The sequence below is a fragment of the Theropithecus gelada genome, chromosome 2 (genome assembly GCF_003255815.1).
Source record: "Theropithecus gelada isolate Dixy chromosome 2, Tgel_1.0, whole genome shotgun sequence".
NCBI lineage: Eukaryota > Metazoa > Chordata > Mammalia > Primates > Cercopithecidae > Theropithecus > Theropithecus gelada.
In genome coordinates, this window is record NC_037669.1 from 99,830,105 (window position 1) to 99,847,053 (window position 16,949).

General features: G+C 42.9%; 1 protein-coding gene across 3 annotated transcripts; it reads right to left on the minus strand.

The window, feature by feature from the left end:
- Nucleotides 1–1,156: 1,156 nt before the first annotated feature.
- ZNF620 (zinc finger protein 620) lies at nucleotides 1,157–13,448 on the minus strand. Of its 3 annotated transcripts, XM_025377949.1 has the most exons (5): nucleotides 13,351–13,442; nucleotides 13,109–13,181; nucleotides 7,865–7,991; nucleotides 6,932–7,045; nucleotides 1,157–3,559 (listed from the first exon to the last, which is right to left on the minus strand). In XM_025377949.1, exons 2-5 carry the CDS (start codon nucleotides 13,130–13,132, stop codon nucleotides 2,556–2,558), a joined length of 1,269 nt encoding a protein of 422 aa, XP_025233734.1. In that variant the 5' UTR covers nucleotides 13,133–13,181; nucleotides 13,351–13,442; the 3' UTR covers nucleotides 1,157–2,555. The 3 variants fall into 3 exon arrangements, with proteins under 3 accessions (XP_025233734.1, XP_025233735.1, XP_025233736.1); XM_025377950.1 differs by lacking the exons at nucleotides 6,932–7,045; nucleotides 7,865–7,991 and having other exon boundaries at nucleotides 13,351–13,448; XM_025377951.1 differs by lacking the exons at nucleotides 6,932–7,045; nucleotides 7,865–7,991 and having other exon boundaries at nucleotides 13,289–13,378.
- Nucleotides 13,449–16,949: the final 3,501 nt, after the last annotated feature.

Here is a 16,949-nt window from a genome sequence, read left to right on the forward strand (position 1 = left end):
AACAAATTATGACATATCCATACAGTGGACTACTACTCAGCAATAAAAAGGAATGAACTAGTGATATATATGCAACAACATGGGTGAATCTCAAAGTAATTATGCTGAGTGAAAGACACCAGACCAAAAAATAAAGGAAAATTAATGCAAGTGACAGAAAGCAAGCCAGTGGTTGCCTGCGAAGGGCCAAGAGTAAGGGATTATGGAGGGGTACAAGCAAAGTTTTGGGGTGGTGGCTGATTATCTTGAACTGTGATAATTGTTTCACTGGTATATTGATAAGTCAAAACTTATCAATAGGATTATAATAATAGGTAATTTTTTTTTTTTTTTTTGAGGCAGAGTCTCACTCTGTCGCCTAGGCTGGAGTGCAGTGGCGTGATCTCAGCTCATTGCAACCTCTGCCTCCCCGGTCTCTTGCCTCAGTCTCCCAAGTAGCTGGGACTACATGTGCGTGCCACCATGCCCAGCTAATTTTTTGTATTTTTAGTAGAGACACGGTTTCACCGCGTTAGCCAGGATGGTCTTGATCTCCTGACCTCGTGATCTGCCCACCTCAGCCTCCCAAAGTGCTGGGATTACAGGCCTGAGCCAATGCGCCTGGCCAATAATAGGTAATACTTTTATTATATACAGTCAGTTTGAAACACTTCTACATGTATTAATGCATTTAATTCCCAACACAAACCTATGAGGTCATCCCCATTTTACAGATAAGGAAACTAGTGCAGTTTTTGTAACTTAACCAAGGACAAACACCTGGGCTCAAATCAAAGTCTGCCTGGCTCTGTATTATTATTATTATTTTTTTTTTTTTTTTTTTTTTGAGGCGGAGTCTCGCTCTGTCGCCCAGGCTGGAGTGCAGTGGCCGGATCTCGGCTCACTGCAAGCTCCGCCTCCCGGATTTACGCCATTCTCCTGCCTCAGCCTCCTGAGTAGCTGGGACTACAGGCGCCCGCCACCTCGCCCGGCTAGTTTTTTGTATTTTTTTAGTAGAGACGGGGTTTCACTGTGTTAGCCAGGATGGTCTCGATCTCCTGACCTCGTGATCCGCCCGTCTCGGCCTCCCAAAGTGCTAGGATTACAGGCTTGAGCCACCGCGCCCGGCCGGCTCTGTATTATTAATCACTACTCTCTGCTTCCTGCAACAGGCAAAATCAAGCTAGCTGCCAGAGGGGATGCTAAAACCTAACACATTTACATCTTCCCTCATTTCCACAGATAACAGCAATAATGGTCGGTTCTTCCATGATCATAAAAAATAACTAGATGGGGTTGCAAGAAAATGCTTCCAGCTTTGAGATCACTTGAAACAGCAATGAGAAGAATAAATTTAAAACAAATGGTGCCTTGCACCTGACTCAAAGAGTATATACATCCTGACTTTTGCAAAGGCACAGACTACAACTGTCTGTCTAGTGAAGACAAACTGAAGGGTAAGTAGGGTGGGTGGACACTGAACCTGAGATAGGTCTCTGAAGTTTGCACCCTACTAGAAATGTCTTCCAAGATGCATTTGGCTCCACATGGACAGGGCCCGTTTTTGAATTTAGGAGACTTCTGACATACGGACTGTAATAGGGTATCCATGTATCTGTCTTTTTATTTACTGGTTTACTTCTTGTGTAGTGTTGCACATATAAGAAAGGATGCATGGGAAATAAAGGTTTCAGATTTAAAGGGCCTGAATTGCCTTATACTTTGTAAGTATAAGGGCCTTATACTTATACTTTGGAGTATAGAATTGCAGGGGAAAACATTTTCCATGAGAAGTCTGAAGGCATACACATTCTCATCTGACTTTGAAGGTTGCTGCTGAAAAATCTAATGCCATTTTCATTTTTTTAATTTTTTTGAGAGAAAGTGTTACTCTGTCACCCAGGCTGGAGTGCAGTGGTGTGATCTTGGCTCACTGCAACCTCTGCCTCAGGGGTTCAAGTGACTCTACTGCCTCAGCCTTTCGAGTAGCTGGGATTACAGGCATGCACCACCATGCCTGGCTAATTTTTGTATTTTTTTTTTTCAGGAGAGACAGGGTTTCACCATATTGGTCAGGCTGGTCTCGAACTCCTGACCTCGTGATCCGCCCGCCTCAGCCTCCCACAGTGCTGGGATTACAGGCATAAGCCACCGCGCCTGGCCCCACTTTAATTTCTGATCTTTTGTTTTCTCTCTCTAGAAACTTTTTAGGGTCTCATTTTTTTCTCCATGATCCTCTTATTCAAACTTGGTGTTTTCATAATTGACAGCAATTTTCCTTAATGTAGGTTTCCCTTGAATCCATCCTGCTGGGCACCCAGCATATCCTTTAAATCTGGAAACTTACATTTCCTTTTATGTTTCTAAGTTTGGTTTTTTTTTTTTTTTTTTTTTTTTTTGGTCTTCTCTAACCATAAAGAGACTTCATGCTGGGGAAACAGGAGTTCAAAAAACTTAAGGAAGATTTCATGATGAAAGCCAAGTGTCTACCCAGGAAGGACAGTGAGGACACTGAAAAAGAGCATGAAAATAAAGAGAAAAAATGAGAGGCACCGTAGGCCTAACTATGGATAGCCCTATGCTTGGACAGGTGTCTTCTGAGTGTGTAGTTTCTGATGCAGAATGAATCTTCCACACCAGCTGAAAGTTTTACCACACACTTTACACTCATAAGGTTTCTCGCCAGTGTGAACTCGCTGGTGCTGAATCAGGGTTATTTTCTGATTGAATGCCTTCCCACAGTCCTTACATTCAAAGGGCTTCTCCCCAGTGTGAATTCGCTGATGCTGAGTCAAGGCTGTGTTGGAGCTTAGTCGTTTTCCACACTCTTTACATTCATAAGGTTTCTCCCCAGTGTGCATTCGCTGATGGACAGTGAAACTTGAGCTACAACTGAAAGTTTTCCAACATTCGTTACATTCATAGAGCTTCTCCCCAGTGTGGAACCTCTGGTGCTGGAGGAAGACAGAGCTGCTACTGAAGGCCTTGCCACACTCCTCACATTCATAGGGCTTTTCTCCAGTATGGATTCTCTGATGCTGAATCAAGGCTGTGTCTGAACTTAAACCTTTTCCACATTCTTTACATTTAAATGGTTTCTTTCCAGTGTGAATTATCTGATGCCGAATAAGTAATGAGTTATATCTGAAGTCTTTTCCACATTCTTTGCATTCAAAAGACTTTTCACCAGTGTGACATTTCTGATGTCGGTGGAAGTCTGCTATTCGAATGAAATATCTGCCACACTGTCCACATTCATAAGATATCTGACCACTAGGAATTGTCTGATTTGTAGTGAGCTGTGTGCTGACACTAATATTTTTTCCTAATTTCTCAAACTTCTCTCCATTCTTGACCGCATAGGCCTCATGGTGCCTGGCTGAGGTATCTGTGAAATGTCTCCTCTTTGACTTTTTCTTAATTATCCAATGACCTTGGGGCTGCTCTAGGCTGCTCCCAAAGTCAAGGTGCTGGGAAACATTCCCTGGCAGCACCCCCACCATCAGTCGGAAGGACACTGTTTCTTTGGACACATGCTCCTTTGGAGTTAATCTTTCCTTCTCAGTTCTGGCCTCATCTCCTATCACAAAAAGAAAATACAAGTGTCAATCCCTGATCACACACACACACACACACACACACACACACACAATCTGTGCTGAAGAAGAAACAGAATTAAGTGGTGCTAATTTGCCCTGAGTATATGAATATTTTCTAATATGCTCACAAGATGGCTGCCTAAGATCACCACACAACAGAGCCCCGCAGGGACATGAAAACTCTATGAGAGGGGAGGCAAGCAAGGCCAGGAGACATTCCTACAAACAGTGTGCAAACCAGAAAACTGCAAAGACTGTTAATTAGGGCAGAAAGACTAAGAGAAAAGTGAATGAGGTGGATAAAGACACAAACATAGAAAAGTAACAAATGGAAATCCATAAGTGAGACGAAGACTCCCGAGATTAGAGAAGGGGCAGGTTGAGCAGCTCAAGCACTACAACAGGTCCCACAGGCTGAGACTCCTTAAGAGATGCTTGTTAGAAGACATCATCCATGTCATAATCTTGCAAAGAGAGCTGATCTCTACCATCAAGCTGGCTCTAGTAAAGCAGCAGGCTCCCATGCAGTGGTTGAGGACGCCATACATGGCAACCACCACAGCATCCTGAAGGAGAAAGGAAGGTTTGGAGGCTTGCCTTTAAAACCAAAGAGCAGTGGAAATGTGAAGAACTCATCCAAGAGTGAACGTAAGTCCCAAAGAGGGCCTGGTAACGATGCTTGCTATTTTTCCTAAAAGGTCTCATAGTTTGTGCATTTGTTTAATACAACAGTTTGAAAAGTGAACCACTAAACTCACATGATAATAAGGGAAAACCAAAGAGAAATATTCCCTCCACTATCAAAACCTTTTGCAGATTAAATAAAATCTTCAGCCTGCATGCATTCACAAAAAAATTGTTCAGAAAATATTTTTACTCAGATGACGTAGGGTCCTGAGGTCACATCCAGAAAGGTACAACTTAAACTCAAGACTTGGGAGTGGATCAGTAATGGGCATTCTCTGCAGAAGAGCACAGAAAATTTTCACAGGCAGAGAAGGGGTGAAGCAGAAGAAGAAAGAATAAAAAATATACTATGTTTTATTTATTTATTTACTTTTGAGATAGAGTCTCGCTGTGTCACACAGGTTGGAGTGCGGCGGCGCAATCTTGACTCACTGCAACCCTCCTGGGTTCAAGCGATTCTCATGCCTCAGCCTCCCCAATAGCTGGTACTACAGGTGCACACCACCACACCCAGCTAATTTTTGATGTTTTTTTTTTTTGTTTTTTTGGTTTTTTTGAGACAGAGTCTCGCTCTGTCACTCAGACTGGTGTAGGGTCCAGCCCTACTGGGCCTGTGGGTTTTTCTCCTCATGTGTGGAGACAAGAGATTATAGAAATAAAGGCACAAGACAAAGAAAAAGAAGAAAAGACAGCTGGGCCCGGGAGACCACTACCACCAAGATGCGGAGACCGGCCCTAAATGCCTGGCCATGCTATTTATTGTGTACAAGGCAAAGGGGCAGGGTATGGAGTGAGAGTCATCTCCAATGATAGGTAAGGTCACGCAAGTCATCCGTCCACCAGACAGGGGGCCCTTCCCTATTTGGTAGTCGAGGCGGAGAGAGAGAGGGAACAGCTTACATCATTATTTCTTCTGTGCATTTCAAAGGCTTTAGTACTGTCACTAATTCTGCTACTGCTATCTAGAAGGCGGAGCCAGGTGTACAGGGCAGAACATGACAGTGGACCAGGAGCGTGACCACTGAAGCACAGCATCACAGGGAGACGATTAGGCCTCCAGATGGCTGCAGGCGGGCCTGATTGATGTCAGGCCTTCCACAAGAGGTGGTGGAGCAGAGTCTTCTCTAACTCCTCCAGGGAAAGGGACACTCCCTTTCCCAGTCTGCTAAGTAATGGGTGCCTTCCCAGGCACTGGTGCTACTGCTAGACCAAGAAGCCCTCTAGTTGCCCTGTCTGGGCGTGACAGAGGGCTCACAGTCTTGTCTTCTGGTCACTTCTCACTGTGTCCCTTCAGCTCCTATCTCTGTATGGCCTGGTTTTTCCTAGGTTATAATCACAGAACAAAGATTATTATAATATCGGAATAAAGAGTAATGCTACAAACTAACGATTATTAATATTAATATGCAATCATATATATAATCTATTTCTAGTATAACTATTCTTACTCTTTTCTTTATTATATATTTTCTTTATTATACTAGAACAGCTTGTGCCCTCAGTGTCTTGCCTTGGCACCTGGGTGGCTTGCCGCCCACAGGCTGGAGTGCAGTGGTGTGATCTCAGCTCACTGCAACCTCCACCCCCCAGATTCAACCGATTCTCCTGCCTCAGCCTCCTAAGTAGCTAGGATTACAGGCACGTGCTACCACATCCATGCTAACATTTTGTATTTTTAGTAGAGATGGAGTTTCACCATGTTGGCCACGTTGGTCTTGAACTCCTGACCTCAGGTGATCCACCCACCTCAGCCTCCCAAAGTGCTGGGATTACAGGCATAAGCCACCAGGCCTGGCTATATATATACACACATATATACACACACACACAGACACATATATATATATATATATATATTTTTTTTTTTTTTTTTTTTTAAATTAGAGACGGGGTTTCACCATGTTGGTCAAGCAGGTCTTGAACTCCTGGCCTCAAGTGATCCACCTGCCTCGACCTCCCAAAGTGCTGAGATTACAGGTATGAGCCATTATGCCCAGCCTATTGTTAATTCTTATATCAATAGCCATCAAAGTGAGGAATTTATTCACCTTTAATTTACAATAAATTTTGCTTCAGAAATTGTTTTAAGTATCTGTGGGGGAAAGATGAAATAAGAATCAAAGGATATTGGTGACTGTTGAGGCTGGATGAAGGATACATGGAGTGCATTATGCTGGTGTTTGCATATATTTGAAAATTTCCATTATAAAAATAAACTTTTTATTATTTAAGTCAGTACTTAAACAATATAGCCTGTGATATGCAGATGGCCAGCAATGTTGCCAGAAGCCTATTTTCCTCCAAAGGTGGCTGACATTCTCATCTTTGCAAAAACAAACTGGCAGAAAAATAAAATGGTTTCATATGACAGAGAAGAAATGAGCTGGTTTAAGTGCTGCCCAATCGGACAGTCTCCCTTGGCAGGTTGTGAGGAGAAGAGGCAAAGATGAATATGCAAAGAAATCTTACAGTCATTCCTGTCTTAAAAGAGATTGGCCCTTCCCCAGTTGAGGTAGGTTACCACCACGAACTAAGAGAATCACATGTAATCATTCCACAGGAACAAGAACAGTCTCCCAAGAGAAGGAACACTTCTTGCGCAATGAAATGTGAAAACAAGAAAGCAAGCCAAGCCAAAAAGACATCTAGTAGGTTCTCACGCTCACCTGGACAGATACCTCTGAGAGCCTCCCTGCCCATAGGTTCCCAGGGATCGAGGCCCCATGGCAGTTCCCCTTGCTCCAGCTGGGAGACCAGAACAGGCGTGGTGAATGGAAACGCTGCCCAGGGAGAAAGAAACAGGAAAAGGTAAGGGGAATCAGGAACCAGGGTCCTCTTGCAGCCCCCCCTTTATCTTTATCTGCTGAGCCAGGTAGTGAGAGACGAGGTGAGTCAGGGAGAAACTTAATCTATGCTGCTGGAGGACAGCAATTTCCCACAAAGCGGCACAGAGTCCCAGAATAATCCCACGCTCACATAAGGGAATCTCAAGTTTTCTTCAGAGAACTTGGAAGACACAAGGGGCTTTGCTGTGCTCCCAAGAGCTCCTTTCCCCCATGTTTTGGGTACAGTCCCTCCTAGGGTTGGAGAGACAGCTGATTTCAAAACCTGGGAACACAGGCTCTCTCCACCCAGAAACCTCCAGGCAGCTCAGCCTTCAGGGCAACAGGGAGTTATTAGAAACCCCACGAAGTTCTCGGGCCAGAAGTGGTGGCTCACGCATGTAATCCCAGCACTTTGGGAGACTAAGGCAGGAGGATCACTTGAGGCTGGGAGTTCGAGACCAGCCTGGCCAACATGGAGAAACCCCATCTCTACCAAAAATAGAATAATTAGCCTGGTGTGGTGGCACCCACCTGTAATCCCAGCTACTTGGGAGGCTGAGGCAGGAGAACCACTTGAACCTGGGAGGTGGAGGTTGCAGTAAGCCGAGATCACGCCACTGTACTCCAGCCTGGGCGACAGAGACTGTTGTCTCAAAAAAAAAAAAAAGAAAAAAGAAAAAAAGAAAAAAAAGAAACCCTACAAAATTCTAAGGAATAAAGAAGCCAGGATGCTCAAAGGGCAGAGGCCAAAAACAAGAAGAAGAGATGTCTTACCCAGGGAAGCCACATTTGCATAATTCTCCAGCATCACCTCCCTGTACAGGGCCCTCTGCACAGAGTCCAGGCTGGCCCACTCATTCTGGGTGAAGTACACAGCCACATCCTCAAAGGTCACTGGTTCCTAAAACAACAGGTTACTGCTCAAACCCTGCATGAGGGCAGAGGACCAGGCTAAGTAGTGGGGCAGAGACCTACTGGGTCTAGTGGTACTGCCAAGGACAGTTACCCAGCACTCCACCAGAGGCCAGCCCTCAGCCATCTTTGCCCACACCAACAGGAGAGTCCAAGGGTCTCTGCACCCCTTTGTGGTCATCCCCAGCAAACAGTTCTATTTTCATCTGCTGATCTCTGCTTGCCTCCACTGTGCCCTGCTCTGTGTGCCCATCTGTTCCTCTGGGCTCCTTTCCCCAGTGTGGGTTTTGTGTGCACATGCACAGGGGACATCTGTATAAACACAGTGAATAACACTTTTGTACTGATCTCCACTCTCTCCCTAACCCTACTAAAGTGATAGTAACGTAATAGCCCAAGAGAAGAGTCAAAGCTGGCCGGGCACAGTGGCTCATGCCTGTAATCCTAGCACTTTGGGAGGCTGAGGCGGGTGGATGGCTTGAGACCAGCCTGGCCATGTGGCCAATAGGGTGAAACCCTGTCTCTACAAAAGATACAAAAATTTGCCAGGTGTGGTGGTGCATGCCTGTAGTCCCAGCTACCTGGGAGGCTGAGATGGGAGGATCACCTGAGCTTGGGGAGGTCGATGCTGCAGTGAGCTGTGTTTGCACCACCGTATGCCAGCCTGGGTGACAGAGTGAGACCCTGTCTCAAAAAAAAAAAAAAAAAAAAAGAGAGAAGAGTCAAAGCCAGCTAGAGGCATAAACAGAATTTTAGAAGGCAGAGAAAGAATGAATGATAACTAGACTAGAAAAGCAGACAAAGATGAAACTCAACTTCCGGCAGAAGGGGAAGCAAACAAAAAGGGGCCCAATTCAAACCACAGAACTAAGGATGAGCTAAGGATTTTGTAAATGTGCACTGTTGTTTATAACTTGGTAAAATATTCTATCTCCTTAAAAGCAACATAGAGAAGGAAGGACCAGCAAAGTATTTAGGACAATGAATGAAAAATATCTACACATAGGCATGTAACTGAGAAGTCTCAGAAAAATGAGAATACACAACAGATCCCACAGGCTTTCAGAGAAGGAAAAACAATACACACATGAAGACTGGGAAGTCGAGATGGCAACAGAATAAACAGCAAAAGTAAAAGGGTAATGTTTTTGAAAATGCAGGCCAGGTGCAGTGGCTCACACCTGTAATCCCAGCCCCTTGGGAGGCCAAGGCGGGAAGACTGCTTCAGCTCAGAAGTTTGAGACCAGTCTGGGCAACATGGTGAAACCCCGTCTCTACAAAATATACAAAAATTAGTCATGCAAGGTGATGCTCCCAGCTACTCGGGAGACTGAGGTGGGAGGATCACCTGAGCCTAGGGGAGGTCGAGGCTGCAGTGAGCCGTGATTGTGCTACTGTACTCTGGCCTGGGTGACAGTGGGACTGTCTCAAAAAAAAATGCTAAGGGAAAACTTCCAGTTCTTATCTAGGTGGAATCATGGGGGCTGGATTTTCCCTCCTGCCTGAAACAAAATAACCGGACAAATTATATAAAAATAATTTTCAAGATATCATGCAAAAAATGACAACAGTCCCTGAGAAACAGGAAAAAAAAAAAGAGGTGAGCCCTGTAATTCCCTAAGCTACTACCCTGAGGAGTTTCCAGGCTGCAGCACAGGAAGAGGGAACTGAGGCAGAACCTGGCATATTTCCTTGTAGAGTCTGAAGAGACCAAGGCAGCTTGAGTTTATAGGACAGAATGCTAGCGAGGAGAGGGCTGCATAGAGATGGAATCTCAATTATCAGAGTATTCAACAAAATACAGATCAGTACATGGATGTGGGAAAACTAACCAAGGCCAGAGAAAGGATCATTTGGAAAGACTGAAAAGAACAATGCCTGATATTTACACACCATTAATCCTATGGAAAATGGAAAAAAAAAAAAGAGCCAGGCACGGTGGCTCATGCATGTAATCCCAGCACTTTGAGAAGCTGAGGTGGGCAGATCACTTGAGGTCAGGAGTTCGAAACCAGCCTGGCCCATGTGATGAAACCCCATCTCTACTAAAAATACAAAAAATTTACCGGGCATGGTGGTGTGTGCCTATAATCCCAGCTACGTGGGAGGCTGGGGCACAAGAATTGCTTGAACCCAGGAAGCAGAAATTGCAATAAGCCGAGATCGCACCATTGCACTCCAGCCTGGGTGACAGAGTGACTCTGTCTCAAATAAAAGAAAAAAAAGAAAATAGAAAAAGAGGATAAAGGGAAACGAAGAACAGTTGGGACCATTAGAAAACAAGTAGAAAGATGATAGGCCCAACTCTAGCCATATCAATAATGGTATCAAATGTAAATAATCTAAACATCCCAAAAGGCAAACATTGTCATATCGGATTTTTTAAAAAATAAGAACCTACTATCTGCCACCTTCAATAAATGTACATTAAATATAAAGACAGGCATAAATTAAAATCAAAATAATAGACATACCAATAACAGATATACCAATATAATAGATATATCAAAATAATAGATATACCAAAATAAAAGCTATACCATGACAACATTAGTCAAAGAAAACTGTAAGGCCAGGCATGGTGACTCATGCCTGTAATCCCAGCACTTTGGGAGGTGGAGGCGGGAGGATAGCTTGCATCTAGGAGTTTGAGACGAGCCTGGGCAACCTTGTCTCTAGGAAAAAGAAGTTAGCTAAGCACAGTGGTCCATACCTGTAGTCTCAACTCCTTGGGAGGATCACTTAAGCCTGGGAGGTCGAGGCTGCAGTGAGCTGTGATTGCGCCACTGCACTCAGCCTGGGAGACAGAGTAAGACTGTCTCAAAAGGGGAAAAAAAAAAAAAAAAAAAAAAAGCTGTAGTGGCCAAATTCATATAAGACAATGTAGATAGGTAGACAGTCCATAGTCTGTGCCATAAAAGAGAGCTCAATAAAAATCAAAATGATTCAAGTCATACAAAATATGTTTTCTGACTGTAATGCAATTAAATCTGATATAACAGAAAGACTCCTGGAAAATCCCCAAATATTTGGAAAGTCAGTAACACACTTCTGTAAGAGAATGTACAAAGTACTCTGAACTGAATAAAAATGAAAACACCATGTACTAGAATTTGCGGGATAATGCCAAAGCAGTACTTGGGAGGAAATTTATAGCACTAAATGCCTATTTTACAAAACAAAAAAGAAGACAGATCTCAAATCTGTGACTTCAGCTTCCCCCTTAAAACTAAAAAAAGAATAGCAAATTTAACACAAAATAAGTGTAAAAAATACATTAAAGATCAAAGTGAAAACTAATGACATAAAACAGAAAAGTAATGAAACCAGAAGGTAGCTCTTAAAGAAAAATTAATAAAATTTATAAATCTCTAGCCAGAGTGCCCAGAAAAAAAGAGAGAATACACAAATCACTAATATTAGTAATAAAAGAAGTGACATCACTGCAGATAATAAAAGATACGGACATATTATGAACAACTTTGAGTAATTTCTACAACTTAGATAAAACGGATAAGTTCCTTGAAAGGCACAAGTTACCAAAACTCATTTAAGCTGCACATAGTGATGCATGCCTGTAGTCCCAGGTACCTGGGAGGCTGAGTGGGGAGGATCACTTGAGCCCAATTTGAGGTCAGCCTGGGCAACATAGACAAAAACGTGTCAAAAAATAAAAATAAATAAATAAACAAATAAAAAGAGACAGATAACCAGAGTAGCCCCTATATCTACCAAAGGACTCAAAAATCTTATCAGAAAGAAAATTCCATGCCTATGTAACTTCACTGGTGAATTCTACCAAACATTTAAGGAAGAAATGCAATCAACTCGACATAAATTATTCCAAAATATTAAAGAGGAGGGAGTATTTCTCATTCTATGGAACAAAGATATCACAAGAAAACTGCAAATCAATACCTCATAAACACAGACACAGAAATTTTGACAAATTAAATTCAATATATAGTACTAATAAAAGAATAATACATCATGACGAAGTCGGTTTTATCCCAACGCAGAGTTGGTTTAATATTTGAAAGAAAAATAATGTAATGTAATTCACCACAATAACGAACTAAGAGAGGCTGGGCACGGTGGCTCACACCTGTAATCCCAGCACGTTGGGAAGCCAAGGCGGGGGAATCACGAGGTCAAGTGATTGAGACCATCCTGGCCAACATGGTGAAACCTGGTCTCTACCAAAAATACAAAAATCAGCTGGGTGTGGTGGCGCGTGCTTGTAGTCCCTGCTACTCAGGAGGCTGAGGCAGGAGAATCGCTTGAACCCCGGAGGTGCAGGTTGCAGTGAGCCAAGATCGCGCCACTGCACTCCAGCCTATCGATAGAGCAAGACTCCGTCTCAAAATAAATAAATTAATTAATTAATTAAGAGAAAAACCATATGATCATCTAAATAGACAGAGAAAAAGCATTTGTCATAATCCAACATCCATTCCTATAAAAACTCTCACCAAAGTAGGAATAGAAGAGAATGCCTGATAAAGGGCATTTACAAAACAAAACAAAAAAGCAAGAAACCTACAGTGAACATCAGTCTTCGGTGTGAAAGACTGAATGCTTTCACCTTAAAAGCATAAATAAGACAAAGATATCTGCTCTCACCACTTCTGTTCAATATTGAAATAATGTTTCTAGACAGTACAGTGAGGCAAGACAAAATAAAATAAAAGGCATCCAGACTGGAAAGAAAGGAGTAAAACTATCTTTACTTATAGATGACCTATGTAGAAAATACAATGGAATCTACAAAACAGTTACTAGAATTGCTATACTGGAGAAGTAAATACTTCTCCAAGCCTGCGGATTGGGGTGAAAGGGGTCTTTATTGGACGTAATAATGTAGATTTCCACATTTCAGAATTTTTAGTTTTAAGCTGGCTTCAACTGCCAAATCCCAACCAATCCCCCCACACTCAATAGTTTTCTAGTCTTAAATTGGGCATTCTTACCTCTCCATCCCTCTCATAGTGACAGATGCACAATGGAAGCCACTAGCCTACACAACTCAAGATCTGAATGCAGAGGTGACACCTGCTCTCTCTTGACATCAAAAGGCTGAGAGGGAGGGAGAGGATGCTCACTCACCTGGCGCCAAGCGGTCTGGAGCATGGCTGGCGTCCCAGCTTCACACACTGCCTCGGGGCTCAGAGAAGTGAAACTGAAGAAAAAATAAAGCAGCACCGGTGAGACTGACGCTGCCTCGCACCCTGCAAACGCCCTCTGTGCGCCTTGGGCTCCTCTCCGTTCCGCTACCCCCTCCCTCACCCCAAACAGCAAAGGGGTTGGAAAACCAGGTAGAACAAGCCCCAGGGAAACCAATCAGTCACCCGGACCGCGAACCTCTTCTGCTCGGACCGCGAACCCCGCGCAGCGCAGGCGCAGATAGGGCATGGAAATACCACCTGCAGCTGACACCGAGAGAAGCGTGGGACCCTCCGCCGGAAGTGCGTTTTCCATGCCCCTCCTCTCTAGGAACCTGGGAAGTTGCCAGTCTCTGTGGTTCCCTGCCCCAGCCGCCATCGCCAGTGTCCCTACTGCCTGAGACAACACGGGCCCGAGCGGGCAGCCCCAGGCGGGGATCCTGCAGCGCCCACACCTGGTGTCTCCTTCGGGGCATGACGTCCGGCCAGCTCAGGCCACAGAATGGTTACTATCCTGGGTATTATTCATGGTTGTCTGGCATTTGCCACTGTGGGTGTCCTTCCAGATAATGAAGGCACCATCGCTCCCTCCACATGCGCCAAAGCTGCCTGGATTGTGTGGGTGCGCTGCAGTGGGAAAAGTGGGCGAGGGGAAAATCGGGCCCATCACTCAGAAGGCCGAATGTGTATGGACTACGTCGGTCCAGAAACCCAGCTGCACCGCTTACTAATTGTATGACCTGCAGCAAGTTTCCTTGCCCCGGTTTCCTTGTCTGTTAAATGCGTATTATGATGGTGGTACCAACCTCTTGAGGCTGTTCAGGGTTGATTCATTAAATTAGTTAATTGATAGGCAAATTATTTACAGCTGTGCCTGGCACACAGCAAGTGCTGGTGAGTTTGTATTGTTCTGTTTTCCAGTCGTGTCTTTTGAAGACACAAAATAGGTGCTGCTGGGACTCCAATATGTGGCGTGCTTTAGGGAAATAGATTTTTTTTTTTTTTATGAATAAAAATAAATCCAAACTTTAGACAAATTGTATTGAAATTTTAGAACATTACAGATAAAGAGAAAATTTTAAAAGCTACTAGAATGAAAAAGATAAATTATCTTCAAAAGAACAGTATTAAACTTAAAGCAGGTTTCTAATCTACAACAGATGCCAGAGACAGTGAAATCTTCAAACTGCTAAGGGAAAATCGTTGTGGCAGGCTCTAAGGCCAAATGTTAATAGCTCTTTCGCTAAACTTCTCAAATTGTCTTAAAAAAAATTTGAAAATGAAGATTTTTTTTTTTAAGACAATTTGAGAAGTTTAGCGAAAGAGCTATTAACATTTGGCCTTAGAGCCCTTCCCTGCCCTGTACTGGGATGTGTGTCCTGGCCCACCTGGAGACAGATTTTAGTTATTCCTTCCACGGGAATTAGATGTATCCACCACCTCCAAAACAAGTCCTGCCATGGAGAGTACATTATGTATCTACTGCTGCATAATAAACCACTGTAATACTTTGTGGCTGAAAACAATAAACATTGTTATCTTTCACAGTTTCTGTGGACCCAGAATTCAAGAGCAGCTTGGCTGGGTGGTACTGGCTGAGGGTCCCTGCTGAGGTTGCAGTCAGGTGTCATGTGGGGCTGAAGTTATCTGAAGCTTGACTGAGTTAGGAGGATCCACCTCCAAGGTAGTTTATTCACATGGCTGGCAAGTGGGTGCTGGTTGTTGGCAGGAAGCCTCAGTTCCTTCCCATGTGAGGGTTTTCACAACATGGCATGTAGCTTTCTCCCAAAGTGAGGAATCCAAGAGGCCAAGGCCAAGGCCAAAGCTTTTATGACCTAGTTTTGGAAATCATGCACTATGATTTCCTCAATACATTCTCCTCAGAGATTAGTCATGATTCAGTGTGGGATGAGATACAGAAGGGTTTGAATGCCAGGATATGAGAATCATTGGGAGCCACTGTGGGGCCACCTAGCACAGAGATTTTAACTGTCACAGAAACCGTTCATTTTATAAAATCTATAGTATTTTCACTGTAAAGTTTATGTACAGCAATTGTTTTAAATAGATTTCCAGAAACAATGGCATGACAAGGACATACATTTGAATACTGCCCCTTTGCTAAACCTATTAAAATGAACATTTACCATGAATGAACATGCATATGTGGGTGCACATAAACATACATACATATACACCACAAATTCTAAACAGTATTAGCCAGTGGAAAAAAAGCTGATAAACTGGACTTAATCAAAGTTAAATCTTCTGCTTTTCAGAAGATACTTTTAAGAGAATGAAAAGACAAGCCACAGACTGGGAGAAAATAATGAAAATATTTGATAAAAGACTTGTTTCCAAAATATATAAAGGACTCTCAAAAGTCACTCATAAGAAAATAAACCAATTTTTAAAAATAGGCAAAAGATTTGAACAGATCCTTCACCAAAGAAGATATATGGAAAGCAATTAAATATTTGAAAAGATGCTCAACATTGTTAGTCATTCGAGAAATGCAAAATAAAACCACAATGAAACAGTATTACCCACTTATTAGAACAGCTAAAAGTAGGGAAGACATCAAGTGTAGGCAAAGATGTATCAGAAGTGGAACCCATACAGTACTGATGGAAATGTACAATGGCATGGTCTCTTTGGAAAAACTTTGTAGGTTCTTTAAAAATTAAATATACACCTACCTTATTATCTAGCCATTTCACTCTTGTTATTTACCCAAGAGAAATTAAAATGTATGTCCTTACCTTACAAAGACTTGCATACAAATTTTCATAACAGCTTTATTTATAATAGCCAAAAACTGGAAACAATTCAAATGGCCATCATTTGAGTTAAATTGTGGCATATCCATACAGTGGAATACTACTCAGTAATAACAAGGAATGAACTACTGATATATATGCAACAACATGGGTGAATCTCAAAATAATTCTGTTGTGTGAAAGATATCACACCAAAAAAAACAAAACAAAACAAAACAAAACTTTAAAAACAGTAGATGCTGTGTGATAGCATTTATATAAAATTCTAGAAAAGGAAAACTGTAGTAAAAGAAAACAGATTGGTGGTTTCTTGGGGCTGGGGGCAGGAGAGGAGCAGGCTGGAATAGAGAGATTATAAAAGGGCATAAGGAAACTTTTTGGGGTATGATTATCTTGATTGTGTTATTTTTTTGAGAGGCATATACATATGGCAAAACTTACCAAATTATACACTTGATGCATGGCTTATTGTATGTCAGTGATACCTCAATTTAAAAAAAATACATACTAGAAAGACAACATAATCTTAAAATGGGTTGTGTCCTTAAATCTAACCCTAGTTCTAATCCTGGTAGGACAAACCTGAAGGAAAAAGCCATTCATCAGGGAGGAGAATCTGCAGGCTGAAAGTGCAGGCCAATCACTTGAGGCCAGGAGTTTGAGACCGGCCTGGCCAACATGGCAAAACCCCGTTTCTACTAAAAATACAAAAATTAGCCGGGTGTGGTGACATGTGCCTGTAATCCCAGCTACTCGGGAAGCTGAGGCAGGAGAATTGCTTGAACCTGGGAAGCAGAGGTTGCAGTGAGCCGAGATTGCACCACTGCACTTCAGCCTGGCGACAGCCCAAGTCTGCATCTCAAAAAAAAGAAGGTGGGTGTTCTGATTAAAAGTTTGTCCACTTCCTACATGAGTTCGGTTTCTCCCCATTTGGATTTTCTGGTGCTGTGAAAGTTCTGACCTATATTTAAAGACTTTTCCACATTCTTTACAATTGTATGATAT

What these genes read in the sequence shown, in the direction of transcription:
- ZNF620 (XM_025377949.1), bottom strand. Translation starts at nt 13,132, where the DNA reads ATGCTCCAGACCGCTTGGCGCCAG. An exon ending in TCCAGACCGCTTGGCGCCAG is followed by an intron (nt 7,992 to 13,108) that starts GTGAGTGAGCAT and finishes CTGTTGTTTTAG; the next exon opens with GAACCAGTGACCTTTGAGGA. An exon ending in TCTCAGAGGTATCTGTCCAG is followed by an intron (nt 3,560 to 6,931) that starts GTGAGCGTGAGA and finishes TTTTTGTGATAG; the next exon opens with GAGATGAGGCCAGAACTGAG.